We start from the raw sequence: 23,387 nt of genomic DNA, 5'->3' as shown, positions 1-23,387 counted from the left end.
GCCCAACAAAGCCTTGACTCAAAATGTCATAAGGTTTGAAACTTATATTTCCAATCACAAGACTTTGAAAGTGTTAATTTGTAGCCTACTGAATTTTCAGGAGAACTCAATTGTATGGCTACATCTGTTCATAATTTTTAAAAATTCACTCACGGGATGTGGGCTTCGCTGACTGGGCCAGCATTTATTGCCCATCCCTAGTTGAGCTTGAGAAGGTGGTGGTGAGCTGCCTTCTTGAACCTTTGCAGTCCATGAGGTGTAGGGACACCAGCAGTGCTGTTAGGAATGGAGCTCCAGGATTTTGACCCAGCAATTTTTGACAGCAGATTTTACTGTGAGGATGGCGTACTGTATTATCTGCAATCATGCAAAAAACTCAAGGGTATGAAAGTGACTCACATTTAATTCCAAAGGTTTTCTTACAGGTTTTTCTCAGTAAACAAATGCACCTCATACTGTCCTTCCTCATTGTCAAAACAAATGAACTTGTCAAATTGCTCCTTAGATTAATAAAAATGCATATTTATTGCAAATATATTCAGTTCTAGCCTGCAGTGCAATTTTTATTTTTTATATATTTATTCTTTCATGGGATATGGGAATTGTTGGCAAGGCCAGCATTTGTTGCCCATCCCTAACTGCCCTAGAATTGAATGGCTTGCCATGCCATTTCAGAGGACACATAAGAGTGAGGTAAGGATGCCCTAAAGGACATTAGTGAACTAAATGGGTTTTTACAACAATCGTTGATGGTTTCTTGGTCACCATTACTGACTAGCTTCCAATTCTAGATTTTATTAATTGAATTTAAGCACCACCAGCTGCCATGGTGGGATTTGATTACGTGGCCCCGGAGTACCAGCTTGGACCTCTGCATTGCTAGCCCAATGACATTACCACTGCACCACCATCTTCCCCAAACTCACATATGAGTTTGGAATAAAAGTTCTCTCGCCCCTTCAAATCTGTTTTAACATTGAAATAAACTAGCCCACTGTAGTTACAAGTGTTATGTAGCAGATTGTTATCTCACATTAAATTCTATGTGCTTTGATATAGGAATAAGACATGGTAAAAATGCTATGACAATTAGATCATTTTTAGAAGTGGAGAAGAGGCGGAAGCTTCATTTTTGTTAGGTACTTTAGGTAGGTTCCATTTCTTAGTGGTAGCTGTTCTGCTTCACTCCATTGCTTTAACTTATTGCAGTCAGTCAATTACTTCAGGACTGTGCACAAATATACATTCCATGATTGATACTGTAACTAGCAAGAAAGTAAACGAACAGAATTAAACATTGAAGGATGGATTGCTAAACATGTACTGCCGTTCTCCTGAAGAACCGTCTAGACAATTGATGCCTTATCAGTTTGTTACTGGACTGTAGCAATGTACAGGTAGTTGGCTATCCAGTGATTTAATTCATATTATTTTAAGAAAGTGCCATTATTAGTTACTTTGTCTCTTCGGCATTACATTTAGGAATTGCCTACACAGACTGTGACTGTTTGATTAATATTTAATAGAATCAGAAGATCACTTAATCCTACAGTATCAAATGAGTTTCCACAGGAACAATACTTTAGAATTTCATCAATGATAATAAATGTAGTATTTTTCTGCACTTCCAGCTCCAATGGTGACTCAGCTTGGAACCATATCATGACTATCATGAATTGGCTTCATTTATTTAAAAAAATCTTATTTGTAGCCACATTAGAAGGAGTCTGTTGTGGGTATTATATCATGAAATTAGTACCCAATTAGCAGAAAAAACTCATTCTAATTACTTTGTCCATCAATCCTTATGGATGTAAAAATGCAATAGAAAGCTCTTCAACTTCCTGTCATTGCATCACTTAATTCTCAGCGTTGTTGAATTATTAGCTCTGATCTGGCCCATATAGCAGTAGTCACACTTGTGTCTGGTACTGAGATTCTACAAAAGAGATATGAATATTATCAAAATTAAGCTCTTCGCCACTCTCGTAGTCACTCATCACTACTTCAGAATCATCACAACCACAGCTCATCGACATATCTGAAGATGATGCATTTGTCGATGTGAGTATGGGCATTGATATATTGTCGCTAATCACTTTCTCCAAGTCTTGGTTTGAACCTGCACCATAGTCTGTCTCACCATGGACACCAACAGCTTCTCCTTCTGTTGGCAACTGGTGAGGTGGAAGATACTGGCTGGGATGGAAGTGTGGTCTTCTGCGGCCATTGGAATTTAAAGTGTTCAATGCGGATGTTGTCTGGGGTGGTTGGATGATCTCATATTGATCCTGGTAATCCTCTGGCAGGGGAGGAGGAAGTTGGTCCTGGCCCAGGAATTCCTCATCATGAGGGGGTGGGAAGTCATTGTCTATGTCATATCCACCGAGGTAGTAGTCAGCATCTAGTGATCTCTCATTCTCATGATGAACAGGGGCAGTATCAACTGCTTCATAATGCGGTACTTCTTCAATGTTTGGCAGTCGAGTGCTTGGCATCCAGTCTGAGGTATCCCAATGATATGCTGCAACAAAAAAAAAAGCTCCAGTAATATATTTGTTATTACAAATAGCATAAGGATAGGCTAATAACGAAGTGATCCCTTTGTTCGGTCATTCACAGATGTTTAAACATTGTGTGTTATTGCACCTAATGAGTAGTGTTTCTACAATGAAATGCATTGGATGGAATTTGATTTTGCTTATTCCCATTGAATATTTTTATATATAGATCTTGTACTTAAACTAGAACACTTGTGTGTTCAATTAAACTATGCATATCCAGAGATCTAATTATCGCAAATAATTTCCTGATTTGTTACTTGGAATGTATGTTTTTGAATGGCCAACTAGTTTTAGTTCTAAAAGGATGCTTCTGCATCACAACCTTTCAGGATTGGTTCTAGTACAATTCCAACTGAAATATTGTCAAACAATACAAGCTCCATAGTGACTGTATAAATTTTAAGGAATTTATATTTTAAAAAGTACACAAATAAATGGTTATAAGTCAGTGCTTGACTTGCATTGAAACATGATTTATTATCCATCAAATACTGAACATGTAAGGTGTTCCTTTTTTTATTTCAGAACTATGCATATTTGTATTTGTGGCTTTATATGTGACATTCACTGACCAAACACATAACAGCATGCTTAGAATGAAGTAGGATGTCAAATTCATGCAAAGGCCAACCAAAAATCAACATGCATTTTGAAAGCCAGTCACTTCTTATTGTAAAAGCTGCAATATTGATAAGATAAAGCTGAACCAGCAAATTGTTGAATGATGCATTTCAGTTAAACCATACAGATTTCATTTCTAATAAGTATTGTGATAACTGATGTTTAAGTACATATTTTTTCTAAAAAATATTACTTAAAATTATAATGTCTGTCAATATTAAGGTCACCACCTTTGTGTTTAAGCAGCTGCACACTGATTTAAATGAATTATTAAGGTTGAAATTCATTATTCTTACAAAATGAGTTCAGCCTGAAGGTCAACATAAACAACATGGTATTCAAAAGTAAATCCATGCCCTTGCAAATTATTTTATATTGTGCTCTGCTAGAAATTACTGTAACCCTCACAGTTCTTGCTGCATGCAAACACAATGGGGAATTGAGTTCCAAAAACAAATGAGACAAATTGCTGCTTTAAAATAAAAGATCTTGGGGTAGCATTAACAAGCAGATCGGAAGTGTCTGGGAGTCACCTCTGTTGTAGCTCTGCCCCTCCTCCATAAGGGCCACTGTCAGGTGGAAAGCGAAAATAAATGAATGTTTGGTTAAAAACATACCCCAAATACATCAGTTAAATAGAACATATAGACAGTGCAATAGCTTTAAAACAGCACAGTAAAAACTTTGTTCATACATTTAGCTCAACAGCAAAATGTACACTGTTCCTATTCCTCTTGCTGCCTGGACTTGAGTATCCTTAAAAAACAAGTTAAATCGTGGATCCATTACAATCATTTTTTAATTTAAGTCTACTGAAGTATGAAAATATTTGATATAGACTTGCACTTTGTATCAAGTACAATATTTATTGATTCACATCAATATCACCTTCACCAGATGAAGCAATAATGAATTGTGCATCATCGGAAACCAGTATTCCAATTGATAGGATTTAGAACAAATGAAGGATACTGTCTTGGTATATTTCCACTTACAATCTAAAATGGATTTCATCACAAAAATGTTCTAAAATACATTATGGTTTGTCATTTTTGAGTATCTAATTTGATTGATGCTTCATTTTCTTCATGGTTGAACTGAAATTTATTTTTTCTTTGTTTAATCACATTTAATCAGAAATGATTTTGTTTGTCTTAGGTTTTTAACAGTGATGGTACACCACGATTTTAGGTTCACTTTTTTTTGGAGAATGTTTAGCTTAAACCATACAATAAAACACACATATTTCTATATCAGTATGTTAGAATGAAGTAAGGATGTCTCTAAATTGTTCCGGGTATCAGCTCAAAACTGCATTTCAAAAGAGCTTACACTGTCAGGAATATCATACAGTATTTTATTTCACTCAAATTTGACCATTGTAAGCCTCTTTTGTACTTTTTAAATGTATCATATAAGTATCCTTTCAGTTATCTCTCTGTAATGACACTCAGACTAAATCCTGTTAAATCTGTCAATTCTCTTTCACAGAAACAGAATCCTTATGCTCTGTTACAGAACTTGCTGTAGTTTTTCTTAATTCCCTTCAATTACTCCTCTAATCTAAGATTATTTATCAGGTAGGAAACTGTCCCAGAAAACCTTTCCTGGGGCTTTTCATTTTGCTGTACTTTAATACCATGGCCTTGAAAACTAGAGGCGGTTACAGCATAGTCCTGCAGTGACTTCAGCAGGAACATGTTGGAATGACTGAAAGCTATGCCAAGATCCAGATATATCAGGTCCTGGTCAAGGACTGATTGGCATGATCTTTTGGAGCTGTGCCTTGGCTGACCTCAAACATGGCATTTGATGTATAGGGGGTAGAGAATGGGGATTCCTATTGTTATTCCGATTCCCAGGTCTTCATTGGGACCCAGCGTATGGTCAGTACAAGTATGCCTGGTGAGACTAGGTGCGCTAGCTGACTTATTGTGGATGTGGTGTCAGGATCATAAAAAAAACTTTTGTTTCTGAGGGAGGGGGCCCTGACTACCACTCTCCCCTATCCAGGCCACAATGCCAGACTTTCCAGCTTGCCTCAATGTCGGGTGCCTCAGATGTGTCTTTAGCATCATGGATGTCCACCAAAATGTAAACAAATGAAAAGTTTGGAGGAGACGTACCTGACAATTATGCTGATATGCACTGCCAGATGTCTCTAATTTTCAAACTAAATGAAACATTTTTGACAAGCTTCAAAGATGCATATAAGCAAAGAAACAATGTTATAAAAAATTATTGACAAAGAACATCTTTTAAAAGCAATCGTTTTAAATCCTCAGCGCAGTTAAATTATCTTAAATTAATGCTGTTAATTTTAAGGCAATATCTATGATCAATAGATTTGAATTAGGAAAGAAAGTTGTTGCATATCATCAGATTCTATTTTCAAGTGTTCCTTTAATGGTAAAATCAGTAATAATGTTGCTACAACAATAAAATAAAAATAAAAAAGAAAGAGCAGGGAAGTGGAACTAATTGGATAGCTCTTGTAAAGAGTTGACATAGACATGATGGGCAGAATGGCCTCCTTTTGTGCAATATGATTCTATGAAAAACCCTGAAATAACTGAAATTAGAATATAAATGCCTAAATATTCATATAAAATTATAGAGGCAATAAAAATGGGCTAATACCATCAGTGGAATAGTGGACAAAACAAACAATAACTTGCATTGATGTAACATCATAGTAAACCATTCCAAAGTGCTCTACAAGAGTGTTTTAAAACAAAATTTGGCACAAAGCCACATTAGGAGTTATTAGGGCAGGTGACCCAAATCTTGGTCAAAGTGATTGTTTTTAAGAGTGCCTTAAAGGAGGAGAGAGAGGCAGAGAAATGGAGAGATTTAGCGAGAGAACACAAGGGCTTGGAGTCAAGGCAGTGGAAGGCATGGTGGTGTGCAAGAGGCCTTATTTGGAGGAGCATAAAGGTCTCACAGAGGGTTCTAGGGCTCAAAGAGGTTCCAGAGAGAGGGAGGAAAGAGGCAAAGGAGGGGCTTGAAAGCAAGGATGGAATTTTAAAATTGAGGCATTGCTAAATGACAAGGCAATGTAGGTCAGCAAACACAGTAGTGATGTGTGAATGGGACTTTATGCCCGTTCATATATGGGAAGCACAGTTTTCGATGAGTTCAAGTTTATTGAAGGTGGGAGACCAACCAGGAGAGCATTGAAAAATGCTGAGTCTAGAGATAACAAAACCATGGATTAGGGCTTCAACAACAGCTGGGTTTAGGCTGGAGTGGAGACGTGCAATGTTTTGGAGGTGAATGTGGATGGTTTTAGTGATGGCGAGGATATGGGGTTGGTAACTCAGCTGAAGGCTGTGAATAGACAGGTTCAGCCTCAGTTAGTTGCCAGAGAGAAGGATGGAGTCTGAGGCTAATGAACGGGACTGATCTTTCCAATAAATGGCTTTGATCTTCCCAGTATTTATGCTCACACTACACATTGTAATTTTAAGACTGCAGAAATTCAATAAATAGGTCAGTAACTGGTATTGGCTCTTTAGAATAGTCACAAATTTTAGATTACTTCAGGAAACAAATGGCTCAAAAATAAGCTTATAGTGTAGTTAATATTTTAACAAAAGTAAGCTTTTTCTTGAGTTTAGATTATAATTTAGATAAAGCAACGTCGTGGGTTTTTCAACGTGAGGTAAACTGTTTGACTGTATCATGCCAAATATCATTATCTCACAAGAAGAGAGGAGAGCAAGTAGCAAGTTAAATACCTTCGTTTTCAATTGTGTCAACTGCATCATTGACCAGTCGTATAACAGTCACTATTGAAGCTTTTAGGGTAGGGTAAGAAAAGGACAAGGTAGGAAAAGGAGCAGCAGAAAGCAGTGCAAAGTTAGTAAGCAGTTTTAGATCAATTTGTAGGCATTTATTTGGTGTCAACCGCCAAGAACTGAAAAGGCAAATGCAAGAATATTGAAGAAGAGCAACTGAATAAACAATCTGCATTTTGATCCTTTCTGTTGCATAACTGTAATAAAGGCCATTGTGAAATAAAAACACAATATCTTTCTTAATGTTTTATAGTACGGCAGGTTTTATAAATGGAGATTCTCAGTGGGGAGCCCACCTTTGAGAAAAGTTGCAACATCATGGCAAGGAAGCAACAAGCAGGTGATCCTAACTTCATTTTGTTAACTTTTGTTGCAAGCAGCTGCACAACCTCGATAAGGACTATCAATCCCTAAGGAATATCAATCATAATCACATATTGAAAATCACAGGGTATTACACAGCATTGACTTCAATATGCATGCTGCCGCTTATTTTTTCAATGAGAAGGAGCTTCAAAGTTACAAGCTGTATTGCATTAGCGTGTCTCTTTTAACACTCTGAAGAACAGAAGCATAAGTGGATATATTGAGTTGAAATAAACCTTTGTCCCACCAATGTTTGTGAAGATGATGCATCTGTACCTTGGGATCAAATTACTGATGCACTTGTGCATTGAGATTTCATAAATAAATTCATTAAATATATGTACATCATTTGAAAAAATACATTCTGCATTACCATGTTGTTATCCTGTGTCATTATTAATAACAAATATTACAAAAAAGAAACTGAGGTTTCATGGTTGATGTACATCAACCTGATAACGTTTGGCTTAAAGCTAATGGAAATATGTTGTTAAAACCACTTTTGTTCAGCATATTGCTCATGGACAAAAGTAAAATAAAATGCGCCTCTCTGTTTTTATTACACAACAACTTATATTTATATAGTACCTTTAACAGAATAAAACATCACAGGAGTGCTGTAAAGCATAATTAGGTACCCAGTCACATAAGGTGATATTAGGGCCGCAGCGGCCTAAGTAATTCAAGAAGGTGGCTCACAACCACCTTCTCAATGGCAATTAGGGATGGGCAACAAATGCTGTCCATGCCAGCAGCACCTACATCCCATGAAAGAATAAAAAAAGCTGGCCAAAACTTGGTTAAAGATGTAGGTTTTCAAGAGATTCTTAAAGGAAGAAACAAAGGTGGAGAGACAGAGGTTTAGCTTCCTGTTACTCAGTGCAGCCTCCCTTTAAGAGAGACAGACTGCCTTTCAGAGGAGCGAATTGTCTGCACCATGTGTTCCCTGCGAATGCTGCTCATCCCCACGCTGAGCTCTCAGGCAGCCAGCAGCATTGGCCCCGCTTGGACCAATGGTACAATAAGGTAAATGAGGGGGTAGCACCAAATCAGGACCCAAAAAACAGTAAGGACCAATTTCTAGCCTAATATATTATAAACTGTTGTAGCATTATTTAGATTTTATTGGCATATTTTTGCCCCCCCAGTCCTACTCACAACCACTAAAATATAAAATTCCCAAAATCATGAGTAATGCCGCAGCCTGTCCAGCTCTCAGCCCTCACTCCAGTCTCAGCAGCCTCTAATCCCACTGCTCAGTGCTCAGATTGCTTCTCTCAGATTCAAGCACTCCACAGTCTGCTTCCGAACCTCTCACGAGACCTCCTCACCAATTCAGCGCTTAGGCTCTTAACAGCTGAAGGCACGGCCACCAACAATGGAGCAATTAAAATTGGGGATTAAAATTCGAGAGGCCAGTTTTAGATCAACGGGGATAACTTGAGCATTGTGGGGCTGCAGAAGATTACAACAGTGATGACATTTCAAAAGTACTTCATTGGCTATAACATCGCTGGATCTGCTGCACTTGGGATCGGAAGATCTGGGCCAATCATTTATATTAGATTAGTGCTGCTGCTGAACCAAACTGATACTGAATGAGTTAAAGATTTTCCTTTTTATGTCAGAAGTCTACCATTAATTCCTTGGAAGATCAATGTGTTTCGTTATTTTCCTGCATGCTAAGATGATGCTCTGGGAAGTTCAGCAATAATTCTAAACACAATTTTGGCCTGTTGAATATGGAACTAAAGACAATGGAAATATCTAATAAAGCAGCTCTGGAAATTTTACACTGGTTAATGGTAGCCGCATGAAACTGTACTACTGGCTTAACAGCCAATCTCTCTGTTTTCTACTCTTGTTTCAATTTCTGTAGCAGCTTTAAATTTGAGAATCTAAGTGGCCCACACTTTCTGTAATGCAAGCCCCTGCCAATCCTTTTGTAAATGGCAACAAATGGCATTACTCTGTTAATGCTGTGCTCAGTTTTGTAATCATTCTGTGCTCCCCACTCCTGCCAAGTAACACTATCGAAAACAAACTGATCATTTATCTCACTGCTGTTTGTGGGATGCTGCTGTGTGCAAAGTGGCTGCCATTTGAATCATAGCCTGGTTATAACACAGGAGGCGGCCATTTGGCCCGCTGTGCCCATGCCAGCTGCCTGCAATATCAACTCAGCTAGTCCCATTCTCCTGTCTTTTCTCCATAGCTCAGCAAATGTTTTCTATCCAGATAATATTCCAATAACCATTTGAATCTGATGATTGAATCTTCTGCCACCACTGTCTCAGGCAGTGCATTCCGGATCCTAACCACTTGCTGTGAAAAACACATTTTCCTAATGTCGCCTTTGGCACTTTTGCTATTCACTTGAATCTATGGCCTCATGGTTCTTGATCTTTCCACCAATGGGAACAGTTTTTCCCTATCTACTCAGTCCAGACCATCCAAGATTTTGAACACCTCTATCAAATCTCCTCCCCACGTTTTCTTAGCTATGGAGAACAGCCCCAGCTTCTCCAATTTATCCTCATAACTGAAGTCTGTACAAATATAATCACTGGTGCTTCTGCTCCTGAACCCCTTTAGAACTGTAGCCTTTACTTTATATTGCCTGACCTTCGTTTTTTTAAATTCATTCATGGGATGTGGGCTTCGCTGGCTGGGCCAGCATTTATTGCCCATCCCTAGTTGCCCCTGAGAAGGTAGTGGTGAGCTGCCTTCTTGAACCGCTGCAGTCCATGTGGTGTTGGTACACCCACAGTGCTGTTAGGAAGGAAGTTCCAGGATTTTGACCCAGCAACAGTGAAGCAATATATTTCCATGTCAGGATGGTGAGTGACTTGGAGGGGATCTTCCAGATGGTGGTGTTCCCATCTATCTGCTGCCCTTGTCCTTCTAGATGGTAGTGATCATAGCTTTGGAAATTGCTGTCTGAGGAGCCTTGGTGAATTCCTGCAGTGCATCCTGCAGCTGGTACTGTTGCTACTGTGCATTGGTGGTGGAGGGAGTGAATGTTTGTGGATATGGTGCCAGTCAAGTGGGCTGCTTTGTCCTGGATGGTGTTCAGCTTCTTCAGTGTTGTGGGAGCTGCACTCACCCAGGCAAATGGAAAGTATTCCATCACACTCCTGACTTGTGCCTTGTAGATGGTGGACAGGCTTTGGGGAGTCAGGAGGTGAGTCATTTGTCACAGGATTCCTAGCTTCTGACCTGCTCTTGTAACCACAGTAATTATATGGCTAGTCCAGTTCAGTTTCTGTTCAATGGTAAACCCCAGGATATCGATAGTGGAGGACCCAGTGATGGTAATGACATTGAACGTCAAGGGACGATGGTTAGATTCTCTCTTGTAGGAGATGGTCATTTTCTGACAATTGTGTGACACAAATGTTACTTGCCATTTGTCAGCCCAAGTCTGGATATTGTCCACGTCTTGCTGCATTTGGACATGGACTGTTTCAGTATCTGAGGAGTCGTGAATGGTGCTGAACATTGTGCAATCATCAGCGAACGTCCCCACTTCTGACCTTGTTATGGAAGGAAGGTCATTGATGAAGTAGCTGAAGATGGTTGGGCCGAGGACACTACCCCGAGGAACTCCTGCAGTGATGTCCTGGAGCTGAGATGAGTGACCTCCAACAACCACAACCACCTTCCTTTGTTCTGGATATGACTCCAACTAGTGGGGAGGTTTCCTCCTGAGTCCCATTGACTCCAATTTTGCTAGGGCTCCTTGATGCCACACTTGGTCAAATGTGGCTTGATGCCAAGGGCAGTCACTCCCACCTCACCTCCGGAGTCCAGCTCTTTTGTCCATGTTTGAACCAAGGCTGCAGTGAGGCCGAGAATAGACCGATGGGGCGGTAATTGGCCGGTTGGATTTGTCCTGCTTTTTGTGTACAGGACATACCTGGGCAATTTTCCACATAGCTGGGTAGATGCTAGTGTTGTAGCTGTACTGGAACAGCTTGGCTAGGAGTGCGGCATGGTGCACATCATCAGATGATCCAGCTGTGATTTCACACCTGCGTGAAACTGATTTCTGCCCCTCATGCCAAACTGTTCCCCCCCACCCGCCATGACACCCTTCGCCAATGGGACCAGATGACACTGCTCAATGAGGTATAATTGAATCACAACAATATGACACCTAGTGACTGGTGGTCATTTCACTGGTGAGGCCTTACTGAAAGCAGTGTTGTATGTGAATTAAGGGAAGAAAGAAAACATCAGATCACAAGCAAATCCCTAAGATCTCTGCAGGCAATGCCGAAACAGTTTCTAGGATGACATTATTGTTATGCTGCAATCTGAGCTGAAATATTTATTGTACTCTGACTCAAGGTAAATTTACCTTCTTGAAAGAATAAATGCACAATGAAGAAATTATGAAAAATGTATTTACATTACTTGAAGCTCTTGGACAAGTGTAACATAAGATAACATTATCACTTCAGGACCTTATTCAGTACTTGAACAGAAGTGATCATTTAATCATATTAATCAGCAAATATAACTGCAATCTCTCCAGACTATGTAACAAGAAATACTATGATACAGAGATCTAGCAGAAATACTTGTATCACATTGGTCATAAAGTGCCATCTTGTGGCAAGTTTCTAATAAGCAGTGATGATTATACTCGGTTAATCCAGAGAACAGGAGTTCAAATTCAACCATGCCAACTTGAGTATTTGAATTCAGTATTAAAAAAAATTGGAAATAAAAAGATTGTAATGAACAAAAGTGACCATGAAGCTGTCAGATTGTCGTTAAAAACCTAATTGGTTCAACAATTTCCTTTAGGAAAATAAACCTGCCATCCTTACCAATTCTACGTGACTTCAGCCTCAGACTAATATGGGTGACTCTTAACCATCCTCTAAAGTGAACTTGCAAGCCACTAAGTTGTATCAAATAACAAATGGCCTACCATTATCTTCTTAGGGAAACTAGGAATGGACATTAACTTATGGCCTTGCCAGTGATACCCACAGCCTGAGAATAAATTTCAAGTACAAGGGAAAGATTTACAAATTGGAAACCTATCACCAACTTGCTTCCAATGTGCCCACTTCCAGTTTTAATAGAGGGGGTTGGGGACAGACGCCTAATCTGCCTTCCGGAGACAGGTTGCAAATTTAAATATTTTAAAGAGGCTCTGTGCCTTACATTTTAGCTCTATTTTAAAGTTATGGCAGGCTCATAAGCTTTCCCAAGCCTCAGCAGACATGGCAGTTGAAGGGAGGAGAAAATGACCAGATGGGACAGCTCAAAAAATCAGGAAAAAAGCTTTTAGTTTGTGGCCAGGAAGAGTGGGAGTGCATTTCTCCTGATATCCAAGCTTGCCTGTTTTCCTCCCTGCCCCGCCCTCCCTTCTCGATGTCTGGTCCCACCTCAATATCAGCTCCCATCCCAGTGCCTAAACACCTCAGATCTGCTGCCACTTCAATGCTTCCCTTCGATGCCTAATTTCTGACTACAGCGTGGAGCCACGGTCTATCCATCCGCTCATCAACATTCCAGTCTCTCAACCTGGCTGACTGTGGCCAGGTAACAGAGAAAAAATGTTAAAATCAGGTTCTTCCATTAGATTTCGCAGGCTGCTAAATCTTCATCTCCCCTGCTTGCTTCCTGCCTTGCAGTTATTATCAAAGCCAATGTATAGAATATCAAATATATAAGGCATATAAGGGTTCCAAATAAGTCATATTCCAGTTGAAACATTAACCCTGTTTCTCTCTCCACAGATGCTGCCAGACCTGCTGAGTTTTTCCCAGCACTTTGTTTTAATTTTATATTTTATATGGCATCAGGTTAGTTATGCTCAGACTTTCACAAGTGTATATTATATTACTGCACAAGCTACATTGGAGTCCAGCTTGTGTGGTGGGAATTCAGTACCGCAGTGGGTTTAAACACTGACCTTTCATTCCTGGGCCTGGGTGTTGAATTCAACCCAGAAAGATAGAATGGATTTAAGCTCTGTCCCAGTTGTATGGCTCTATGTGAAATAATTTGGCCCATTAACACCCAGTTGCTAGTGCTGCAGGTTAACAGTTCAAAAACGCTCAGTTAGCTGGGATCTCATTCAGATAGTAAAGTTGGTAAATGCAGAATGTAGAAAAAAATCTTTTATGCAGTAATGTTCTTCCAAGGCTTTAGATTTAGTGATTCCATGACCCCTAGGAGCAAGCTGTGATTCCATTACCCCAGGGAGCAAGGCTCCCTTCTGGGGTATCAGCATTTTAAAATTTATCCTGTATTTTTGAAGCAAAATAGTCTACATCCAATCTGTGCCATACCTCATATCGGTGCCAGAAGTAAAAATGTGTTCCATTTCCGAGCATTGACTTATCTTAACCTTGGTAACTTCATATATTTCCTAATAATACATCAATCTATAAATGTGTGCTTGGCAGGAAGTGAACACTCCATGCAATCAATGCTTTTGTTTGTGGTCAGCAGTGATTTCATATTTTCTCACCTTTTACACAAGACATAACAATGTAAAAACCATTTTATTCTGATTACAGCCTGTGAAGTGAACTAGACATTAAACTGATTGAAGTAGGTTGTAATGCTGCCTTACCATTATCATCACATGAGTCAGACTGGAAGGAATTGAGTGACTGGACCTCAGAATTGCTACCTTTTGTGCTTCCTGTAAAGCCTGCTGCATCCTCAACAATGTCCACTTTTCCTAAAGCCAGAAGATTCAACACAGTTAATAAAGCTTTCTTTAAAGAAGAACAACTTGCATTTATATAGTGCCTTTTACATAATAAAATGTCCCAAGGTGCTCCACAGGGCTACCTAAAACAAAATATGATACTAAGTCACATAAGATGTTATTAGGTCAGATGACCAGAAACTTGGTCAAAGAGGTAGGTTTTATGGAAGGTATTAAGGGACGAAAGTGAGTTGGAGAATCAGAGAGGTTTAGGCAGTGAATTCCAGAGTTCAGGATTTAGGCAGTTAAAGGAAAACGCACCAATGGTGGAGCGATTGAGATTTCACGCTGCAGTTCTGGTACTGAAAGGTACCCATCTTAGAACAAATGAGGGCAGGATTTTACCATACCAGCTTCGCTAAATAGCATCATTGTTACAATGTGCAGGGCCAACTTTATTTAGCAGTATTTCAAGCAAAGCAGCAGATTTAGTTTCCAATAGAACACAAAGCAAGTTACCATAAATACTAGAAATCTGACAGAAAAACAGATGTTGGAAACACTCAGCAGTTATGGCACCAGTAGATTTCAATATGAGATAATCATTGGTAGAAAAATCAGCATAAATGGACACCATCAAAAGATTGACAGCTGCAAAAAAAAATCAGTCTCAAATACTTACATTATAATAGATATAAGCTGCCCTTGAAACTATGGACATATTCAAATTCTGAACTACGGACAGCTTTCAATGCACCAAATCTAGTTGCGACTGAAAGCAAGGGGCAGGCAAGTAAGAGTGAGGCGGCAACTGATGAGAAAAAAAAATTACGTAATGGAGTTTTCTTTACCCAGCAACCATTGCGGGACAGAAACTGGCCTAGTTCTGGAATTGAATGCTCGCATGGCTGTATTCCAGGAACAATGGGGTTTCTCTGTGTAAAGAACTCAGCATTTCATAAAAGACGGGAACGGCACTGGAATAACTGGTCCTCTCGCAATGTGCCCCTGCCCCCAACTGCTAGGTCAGTGACATCAGCTGATCAACGCTGCAGAGAACTGTGACTGCATACAGCAGGTGAGGGGGCTGGTGAGTCAGCAAACAAGAAGGAGAGGGGTCTGATATGAGGTGGCCTCGGCAGTTATCATCTCGAAATGATGACAAGACAATATTCATTACCATCATTCTCTGCAGAGCCAGGAGCAGCTGGAGCTACAGGGGATGAAATTTAATCAGGTGATGGAGGTTTCACTGGTTGGCTATAGAATCGACGTGAGCCTCTGTGCCCCTTCTGTGGGAGGCCCAATGTATTAATTGTCAATCAGGCACTTGACTGGGAATTAGAGGGCCTTCCCTGGGATTATGGGCCCTGGAGGTAGAAATCCCACCTCCACCCTACCCCACTGAGAGCTGCCAGCAATGAATCCACCAGAGGCCCAAAATCATCGCAGGACCACAGGCCACAGGCGAATGAGGGCAAGCTGGGGTTATGGGAGGGGGGAAAGAGTTTGGAAGAAAGGGCAAGGCGTTGGCTTTCAGCAGCATCTCCCCCTCCCTCCCGAAGCTGGGTCCCTTGATTCAGGCACTGAGTGCCTATGAACGATGGACAACCCCGCTCCTGCACCAGGAGCCCACAAGCAAACATGACAGGGTTTGGCTTTTCAGGCTCCAAACATAACGAGTCCCCGCCTGCCACTGGTTGAAAACCAGCAGCGGTGGAATGAGGCCCATAAGTGGCCTCAATTGGCATTGGGGTAGGAACGAGCATTCCTATCTCACACTTAAATGGGCCAGATGTGAGAAGGCAGCAGGGTCCTCACCTGGCACCCTCTCACCTTTTTCAATGCCCCCCCTACCTCCAAACTCACCTTGGCGGGGGGCTGGTGGGGGGGGGGGGTGCGCAGATGGACTTCATCCTAGGGTCTTAAAAGAGGCGGCTAATGAGGTAATAGATGCTTTGGCGTTATTTTTCTGAAGTTCCCTAGATTCTAGAAATGTTCCATCAGACATCAAAGGTTCCATCCTGGACAAAGCAGCCTGCTTGATTGGCATAAAAACAAAAAAACTGCGGATGCTGGAAATCCAAAACAAAAACAGAATTACCTGGAAAAACTCAGCAGGTCTGGCAGCATCGGCGGAGAAGAAAAGAGTTGACGTTTCGAGTCCTCATGACCCTTCGACAAGTTCTGTCGAAGGGTCATGAGGACTCGAAACGTCAACTCTTTTCTTCTCCGCCGATGCTGCCAGACCTGCTGAGTTTTTCCAGGTAATTCTGTTTTTGCTTGATTGGCACCCCACCCACAAACATTCACTCCTTCCACCACTGTCGCACAGTGGCAGTGGCGTGTACCATCTACAAGGTGCACTGCAGGAACTCACCAAGGCTCTTTAGACAGCACCTTCCAAACCCACAACCACTACCATCTAAAGGCCAAGGGCAACAGGTACATGGGAACACCACCGCCTGCAAGTTCCCTTCCAAGCCACACAACATTCTGAATTGGAACTATGTCACTGCTCCTTCACTGTCGCTGGGTCAAAATCCTGGAACTCCCTCCCTAACAGCACTGTGGGTGTAACTACACTACATGGAACGCAGCAGTTCAAGAAGACACAGCTCCTCACCACCTTCTGAAGAGCAATAAGGGATGGGCAATAAACCCTGGTCTAGCCAGCGACACCCACATCCCAAGAATGAATTAAAAAGATTGGAAAGTAGCAAATATAACGCATCTATTCAAGAAGGGAGGGAGGCAGAAAACAGGAAACTATAGGCCAGTTACCTTGATGTCTGTCACGGGGAAGGTGTTAGAACAGATCTTCAAAGAGGTTAAGTCTGGGCACTTCGAAAAATTCAAGGCAACTGGGAAGAGTCAGCATGGTTTTGTGAAAGGGAAATCATGTTTAATCAATTTATTAGAGTTTTTTGAAGAAGTAACATGTGTCATAGACATACTGCACTTGGAATTCCAGAAGGTGTTTGATAAGGTGCCACATCAAAGGTTATTGCAGAAAATAAAAGCTTATGGTGCAAGAGGTAACATATTAGCATGGATAGAAGTTTGGCTGGCTGGTAGGAAACAGAGAGTATGCATAAATGGATCTTTGTTTGATAGGCAAGATGTGACGAGTGAAGTCCTGCAGGGATCTGTGCTGGGGCCTCAATTTTTTATAATTTACATCAATGACTTAGATGAGGGGAGCGAAGGCATGAGAGCTAAATTTGCAGACAACACAAAGATTGGTGGGAAAGTATGTTGTGCAGGAGATATAAGGAGTTTGCAGACAGATATAGATAGGTTGAGTGAGTGTGCAAAAATCTGACAGATGGAGTATAACGTGAGAAAATGTGAAGTTGTTCACTTTGGCAGGAAGAATAAAAAGGCAGGGTATTACTTAAGTGGAGGACATCTGCAGAATTCAGAGGTGCAGAGGGATCTAGGTGTTCTAGTGCATGGGTCACAGAACTTTAGGATGCAGGTACAGTACATAATCAGAAAGGTTAATGGAATACTATCCTTTATTATGAGAGGAATTGAACATAAAAGTAAGGATGTTATACTTCAGTTATACCAGGCATTTGTGAGAACACATCTCAAATACTGTGTGAAGTTTTGGTTTCCTTATTTAAGGAAGGATGTAAATGCTTTGGAGGTGGTACAGAGGAGGTTTCATAGCTGGAATGAATGGATGTGTTTTATGAGGATAGGTTGGATAGGCTGGGCTTGTTTCCACTGAAGTCTAGAGGAGTGAGGGGTGACTTGATTAAAGTGTATGAGATCTTGAATTGTCTTGACAAGGTGGATGTGGAAAGGATATTTCCTCTTGTAGGTGAGTCCAGAACTAAGGGGTTTAAAATTGGGGTCTCCCTTATAGGACAGAGATGAGGAGAAATTTTTTCTCTCAGAGGGTTGTGTGACTTTGGAACTCTCTGCCTCAGAAGTCAGTGGAGGCGGGGTCCTTGAATACCTTTAAGGTGAAGGTAGATTGAGTATCTTGCCAAACAAGAATCTAAGTTTATCGGGGGTAGATGGGAAGGTGGAACTCGAAACACAAACAGATCAGCTATGATCTTATTGAATGGCAGAGCAGCTCGAGGGGCTGGATGGCCTACTTTTGCTCCAATTTCATATGTTCATATAGTCACATGATCTGGGAAACCCAATGAACTGAAAATGGAATTGAAATCACATCCAGCTGACAGGGCTCCAAAATTAAACATGATCCCAGGTGAAGGCAAAGAAAAAGGAACGCTTCAGAAGATACAGCAATCCTGGAATACTTGACTCATTTTGTTTAGAGTACATTCAATGACCATTTTGAAAATAATGACACCTGCAAATAAAGGAGACCTGATGCAAGTCACTTAATTTACTATACTTAATAATAATAAGGAAACTCAATCATCAAGATGTGTCATTGCATTCTTAAGTTTCAGACAGCTGTAACCACTGATAATGGATGTAAGAACAGAAGTTAGTATTGCAAAAAGGAAATATCTGGGTAAATATTGTTTTTAATAGAGGATTTTGTAGCTGAATGGTACAAAATCAAAGGCATGTTTATAATTAAAGTTTTCACTTGGCGGAGCAGCAATTGTAGGTAACAAGAGCAAAATTATGGACAAGATAACAGAGTAAAAGAGGTATACCAATCTTATTAGTCCAAAGAGTTCATTACAGGAGGAATCTATCTTAGTATCTCAACTTATTGATAATGAACAAGTTCCTTTTGCTATATGGAATTGTAATTTAACTTTTTGTATTATCATGTAATCCAGAATTTGAATTGTTAATTGTGAAACCAAATTATTATGTAGTCAGGGTGAGGAAATTGAATAAAAGTATCAGACTTAAAATAATGTGTATTTGAATTCATTTAGCTCAGATCTGTAACATATTTGCCTCCCCAATCCAGTCATCAGGCCTGGTCGCAAGTAAAACCATTGAAGTGTGAGCATAAGCATGAATGCATTTACTGCATTTAATAAACTTATGGGGCAGGATTTTACGTCCTGTGGGCCGGCGCGCGCCCGACCCGATCTGGCGTAAAATAGTGCGCGATGACATCTGGCGAGCACCCCGACGTCATCACGCACTTGCATGATATTTTAGTTGGCGGGCGCGCAGCATGCCCACTGATAATTAAATGGCCTATTAAGGCCCTTAATCAATTAATTTAAACATTTTTCGCTGCCCATCCAACCTTACGGTTGGCGGGTGGGCAAATTGGCCAGCAGGCGGCCTTTTGATTTTTTAGCGAACCTCATCCACGGGCAGGATGAGGCTTCCACAATTAAATTAAAAAGTGTATAAATTTTTGGGCAGAATTTTTATTCTGTTCATGTTATTGTGAGTGAGTCCTATGTCAGGACATTTTTTTCAGATTTTAAAAATCTTTATTTTTGATTTTAAAATTGTTCAGCTCCCTGCTTCAGGGAGCTTTCAGTGCATGCTCCCCTGCACATCCGCAGACTTTTGTGCTCGCACTCCTCCCACCCCCAACCCAGCAGCAGTGAGCTTCTTAGTGTGCCTTTCTTGCTGGTTGGCCATTCATTGGCCAGCCAGCGTGAAAACGCGGCCGGGGGCCGATTGCGGGCAGCGGGCTGTTTCCCAGCCATCATCTCATCTCATCTCAGAAAATCACATCATAGTTAAGAACCATCCTCTAATATTTTCGGTGCACATATTTAAAATCTGCTAAATTGACTAGGCTTCACAGATATGACTTCTTATTTCTAAAAATAAAAGGTCGCATTTGTTGTTTTAAAGTGCTTATCTTACATCTGCAGATTAACATTTCTGTAAAACCTGACAATCCAATGTGTGCAATTAATTACCAATGTTCATTTTCATTAAGTACATCACCTCTGGTGAAAGAACTAACACCTTTAATCTTACCTGACCCTAGCTGACTGGGTCATGGAACAATAGTGATGTCAGAGCCATAGATACTTTGAATTAATTTGTAACTTTCCCCTAATTGAAGGAAGAAGCCTAGGTAGGATAAAGGGTAGGAAAGAGAAGGAGAAATAGTTACAACGAAGACAGGATATCATCTTCTCAAAACAAGGACAAGATAATATTCATTACCATCTCTGTCTGTATCCCAGGTATTTTTTCTCAACGAATCACAGTCAGAGACAGATCGAGTAACTGTTGGGAGATTTGGGGCCACACTGCACACAACAACACCTCTACGTGTAGTCAGTAGTCGAGGAGAATCAGGGTGGAAAGTGCTCATTTCTTGGTGTTCTACTCCCATTCCATCAATTTTGTCTAAATTGTTTCTCGAATCACTATGGAAGCATGGTGTGTACGCCATTGGCCTAACTGGCACTTGGGGAGGACCTCCAGTTTCTTGGTAAATCTTACGACTATCACCATTATTCCGAATACCTTTGAACTGAATGCCATTAGGTTTATTAAGTAGTGCTGCAGTTGCAGGGTCCTGCACAAGAGTCATATTGTTACGTGTATGCTTCTTGAAGACCTTCTTTCGGAAAATTGCGAAAAGTATCACTAATATCATTAGAATTAGTAAAACCACAGCTATTCCAATGAGTTCCTCTTTTCCAATATAGGGATGTCCAGGTTGTATATTGGGCACAACTACAGGCCTAAGATCACAGTAGAACCCTATATATCCTGAAGTACAGTTGCACTGAAATGAGCCCAATGTATTTAAGCACGTTCCTCCATTTTGGCACTCTTCTGTGTTACATTCATCAATGTCTTCTTCACACCTACAAGAAAAATAAATATGCTTTAAATTATCTGCACCCCAAATCTATTCTCTGTAAGATTAAAGCAATGAGGTTAACTAGTTATGCTCTCATTTTCGTTTGTTCTTGTTGGTGTGTTATTTTTAATGTTTTGGAAGGATTATGTAGAGGTCTGTGTTTTTTGGTCTCATTATCTGAAAACCAAATGCAATCTTGTTTCAAACAATTATAATGGGTCTGATAATATTTGGCATGTTGCAGAATGTCTCTTTAATTTTTTGCATCATTTGAAGATGGATTAAAAAAAACACGTTCCACTGTTTGATCTTTGCTTATTCTTTCGGTGATATTTTTCACACCATGGATAACAAAAACGATCTAGCGGCAGAAGAAACCTTTGGCTGAGTTTTAAGTAAACCTTTAAAATACAATGTGTAACTGTAACTTTTCTTGTGCCTATAGCATCATTGTAGCATCTCAGTTCTTCTTGAAGAGTATGCACCAATTTAACATGTTCGTTAATCAAATTTACTGTTGTGATTTCTTTTTTTCAGATGTTTAATATGCATTTATATATTTTGCTGTAACAATCTATCGACTGACAGCTACCAACTTCCAGCCTAATTCCAAGCAGTTGGAACCCAACTGGGAGCTAAAGCAACTCAACAAGTTGACATTGGTACAGCATTGTGTACATAAAGAAGATTATATACAAACTCACATCAAGCCTATAAATCCTTCTTTGCAGTCGCAGGTAAAATCACTGCCCACTGGATTACAGGAGCCCTCGTTCTGACAGGGGTTTGGGAAGCAGGCTGTGATTTCAGTTTCACATTGGTTTCCTGTAAACTGTGGCAGACAGCTGCACTGATAACCTGTTGAAGCAGAACAGCATAGATTTCAGAATATTGTACTTAAGACTTCACATCAGGGGCAACATAAAACTTTGCCTTGGGCAAGGAAACATACAAATGCAGTAAAGTTTGACGTTTAACTTTGTCTTTCCAAGGACTATTCATGCTGCATTACTGCTTCATTTCTTCCTCCACAGACACCCCTACACTACTTAACCTAACTTGCTCACTGGATTCTGCCACTGGCACAAAAACTAGCTGCTTGTAGGTATTTGTGATGAGTGGAGGGTGCAGTGATTTTCCCTCTGAATTCTCTCTCCTTCCCTGTAAAGCACCTCCTTTTTGACAATGTTGCTGAGATTGCAAGTGCAGGAGAACATAGAGACAAATATCTCTACCAATCAAGTGAATTCCAATGTACTGCACCAGCATATTGGGTCAGAGTTTCATGCAGAAAGTGGGAAGGTCAAGTCGGAAAGCTTCCCAACTCAGCAGACCTGGTTTCTTTAAAAGGGCGCTGCCTGCCATATTTTTGCTACAGGAGATGGGGGAACATGGGGTGCGGTGGGGGGAGTGTAGGATGGAGCAGGGCCTGCCACCTTCAGAGGCAGACACACTCGTGGCAACGGAGGTGGGTGTATGGTCATGTTGGCAGCCTACAATACCTGCCTCTACTTACTGGGACATCAACCAGTTTTAATCATGAATGTCATCCTCTCAAATCATCACTCCTCACCCACCCCACATGCTCCCATGCCCCCTCCATGCCCCACATGTATCCTCCATAACCACTCACCCATATCCACTATGGGCAGACCTCAGGATGTTTTTGAAATGTACATTAAGCCAAATAAACTTCTACCAATCTAATCACATTCAAACATACCATAATAAAAAAAACCCTCCTTCAAAAAAGTCCAAACAAAAACCCCTCAAGTGGTCAACCTGTGTAACAACAAACATCTATTCCACTATCACATCAAAGACACTAATCCTTTAATGACCTCTTAAAACTGTGAATCAAAATGTCTATACAAACCCCTGTTTGGATATATGGTTCTGGATCTTGTGAAAATCACCCAAGCATTCATTATGGCCACAGCTATCATAACAAACCATTCCTGCTCACAGGCAATGGAACAATTGAAATTGCAAAAACAAATAGCTAAGGTTTTTAAAGCTGTATCAGATGGTGAGTCAATCAAAGTAGTCCAGGAGCAGGTGGGACCTTCTTCTCTACCTGACAACAACAAGAGATTTTTATTCCATCTTAAAAGGACTCTGGGAATTTAAATCACTTCAGTTTATTGCACGAGATATTCCAATCACTGCAGTAAAAACACACCTAACTTACAATAGAGCAACTAACTATGGAAACTGAAAGGACCATTTTATTTGTATTTCAAAGCCTGTCAATGAAAGAATTCCAGGAGCATGTGACTGTTTTTACTTTGATTCCCCACTTGCAACTGGGGTCCCCCCCTGTGGCTCCCACCTCCTCTGAGAGGCCATGAACCACATTAACTTACTAAAGGGGTCCAGCTCCAATAACATTTTGGGGATGGGGGCAAGGGGGAAGTGTTTGAACTGCTCACCCCCACAATGGAAGTGCTGCATGCAGGCTGGCTGCCCACACATTTATCCCACACTGACAAAAAGTGCCAGAGACAAGAATGGGAATGGGAATCCCAGAATCGGGTGCTGCCTGCCATTTTTAAAGGGCTCTTGAGCAGTTTTGATTCAGAGAAAATCTGGGCTGTGGAACGAAGTTAAGA

At 40.6% G+C, this 23,387-nt stretch overlaps 1 protein-coding gene across 1 annotated transcript in view; it reads right to left on the bottom strand.

Moving 5' to 3' along the window:
* Positions 1–634: 634 nt before the first annotated feature.
* LOC121283992 (protocadherin Fat 3-like) overlaps positions 635–23,387 on the bottom strand; it is a 619,931-nt gene continuing 597,178 nt past the window's right edge. Inside the window, exons 24-28 of the mRNA XM_041198874.1 lie at positions 21,480–21,633; positions 20,127–20,779; positions 13,953–14,063; positions 3,719–3,754; positions 635–2,524 (exon numbers count right to left, since the gene is read on the bottom strand). Coding sequence (XP_041054808.1) covers positions 1,914–2,524; positions 3,719–3,754; positions 13,953–14,063; positions 20,127–20,779; positions 21,480–21,633 — 1,565 coding nt within the window. The 3' untranslated portion in view covers positions 635–1,913. The remainder of the gene's footprint in view (positions 2,525–3,718; positions 3,755–13,952; positions 14,064–20,126; positions 20,780–21,479; positions 21,634–23,387) is intronic.

The sequence above is a fragment of the Carcharodon carcharias genome, chromosome 11, assembly GCF_017639515.1.
Source record: "Carcharodon carcharias isolate sCarCar2 chromosome 11, sCarCar2.pri, whole genome shotgun sequence".
NCBI classification, from domain to species: Eukaryota; Metazoa; Chordata; class Chondrichthyes; order Lamniformes; family Lamnidae; genus Carcharodon; species Carcharodon carcharias.
This window is presented reverse-complemented; position numbering and strand designations above follow the sequence as displayed.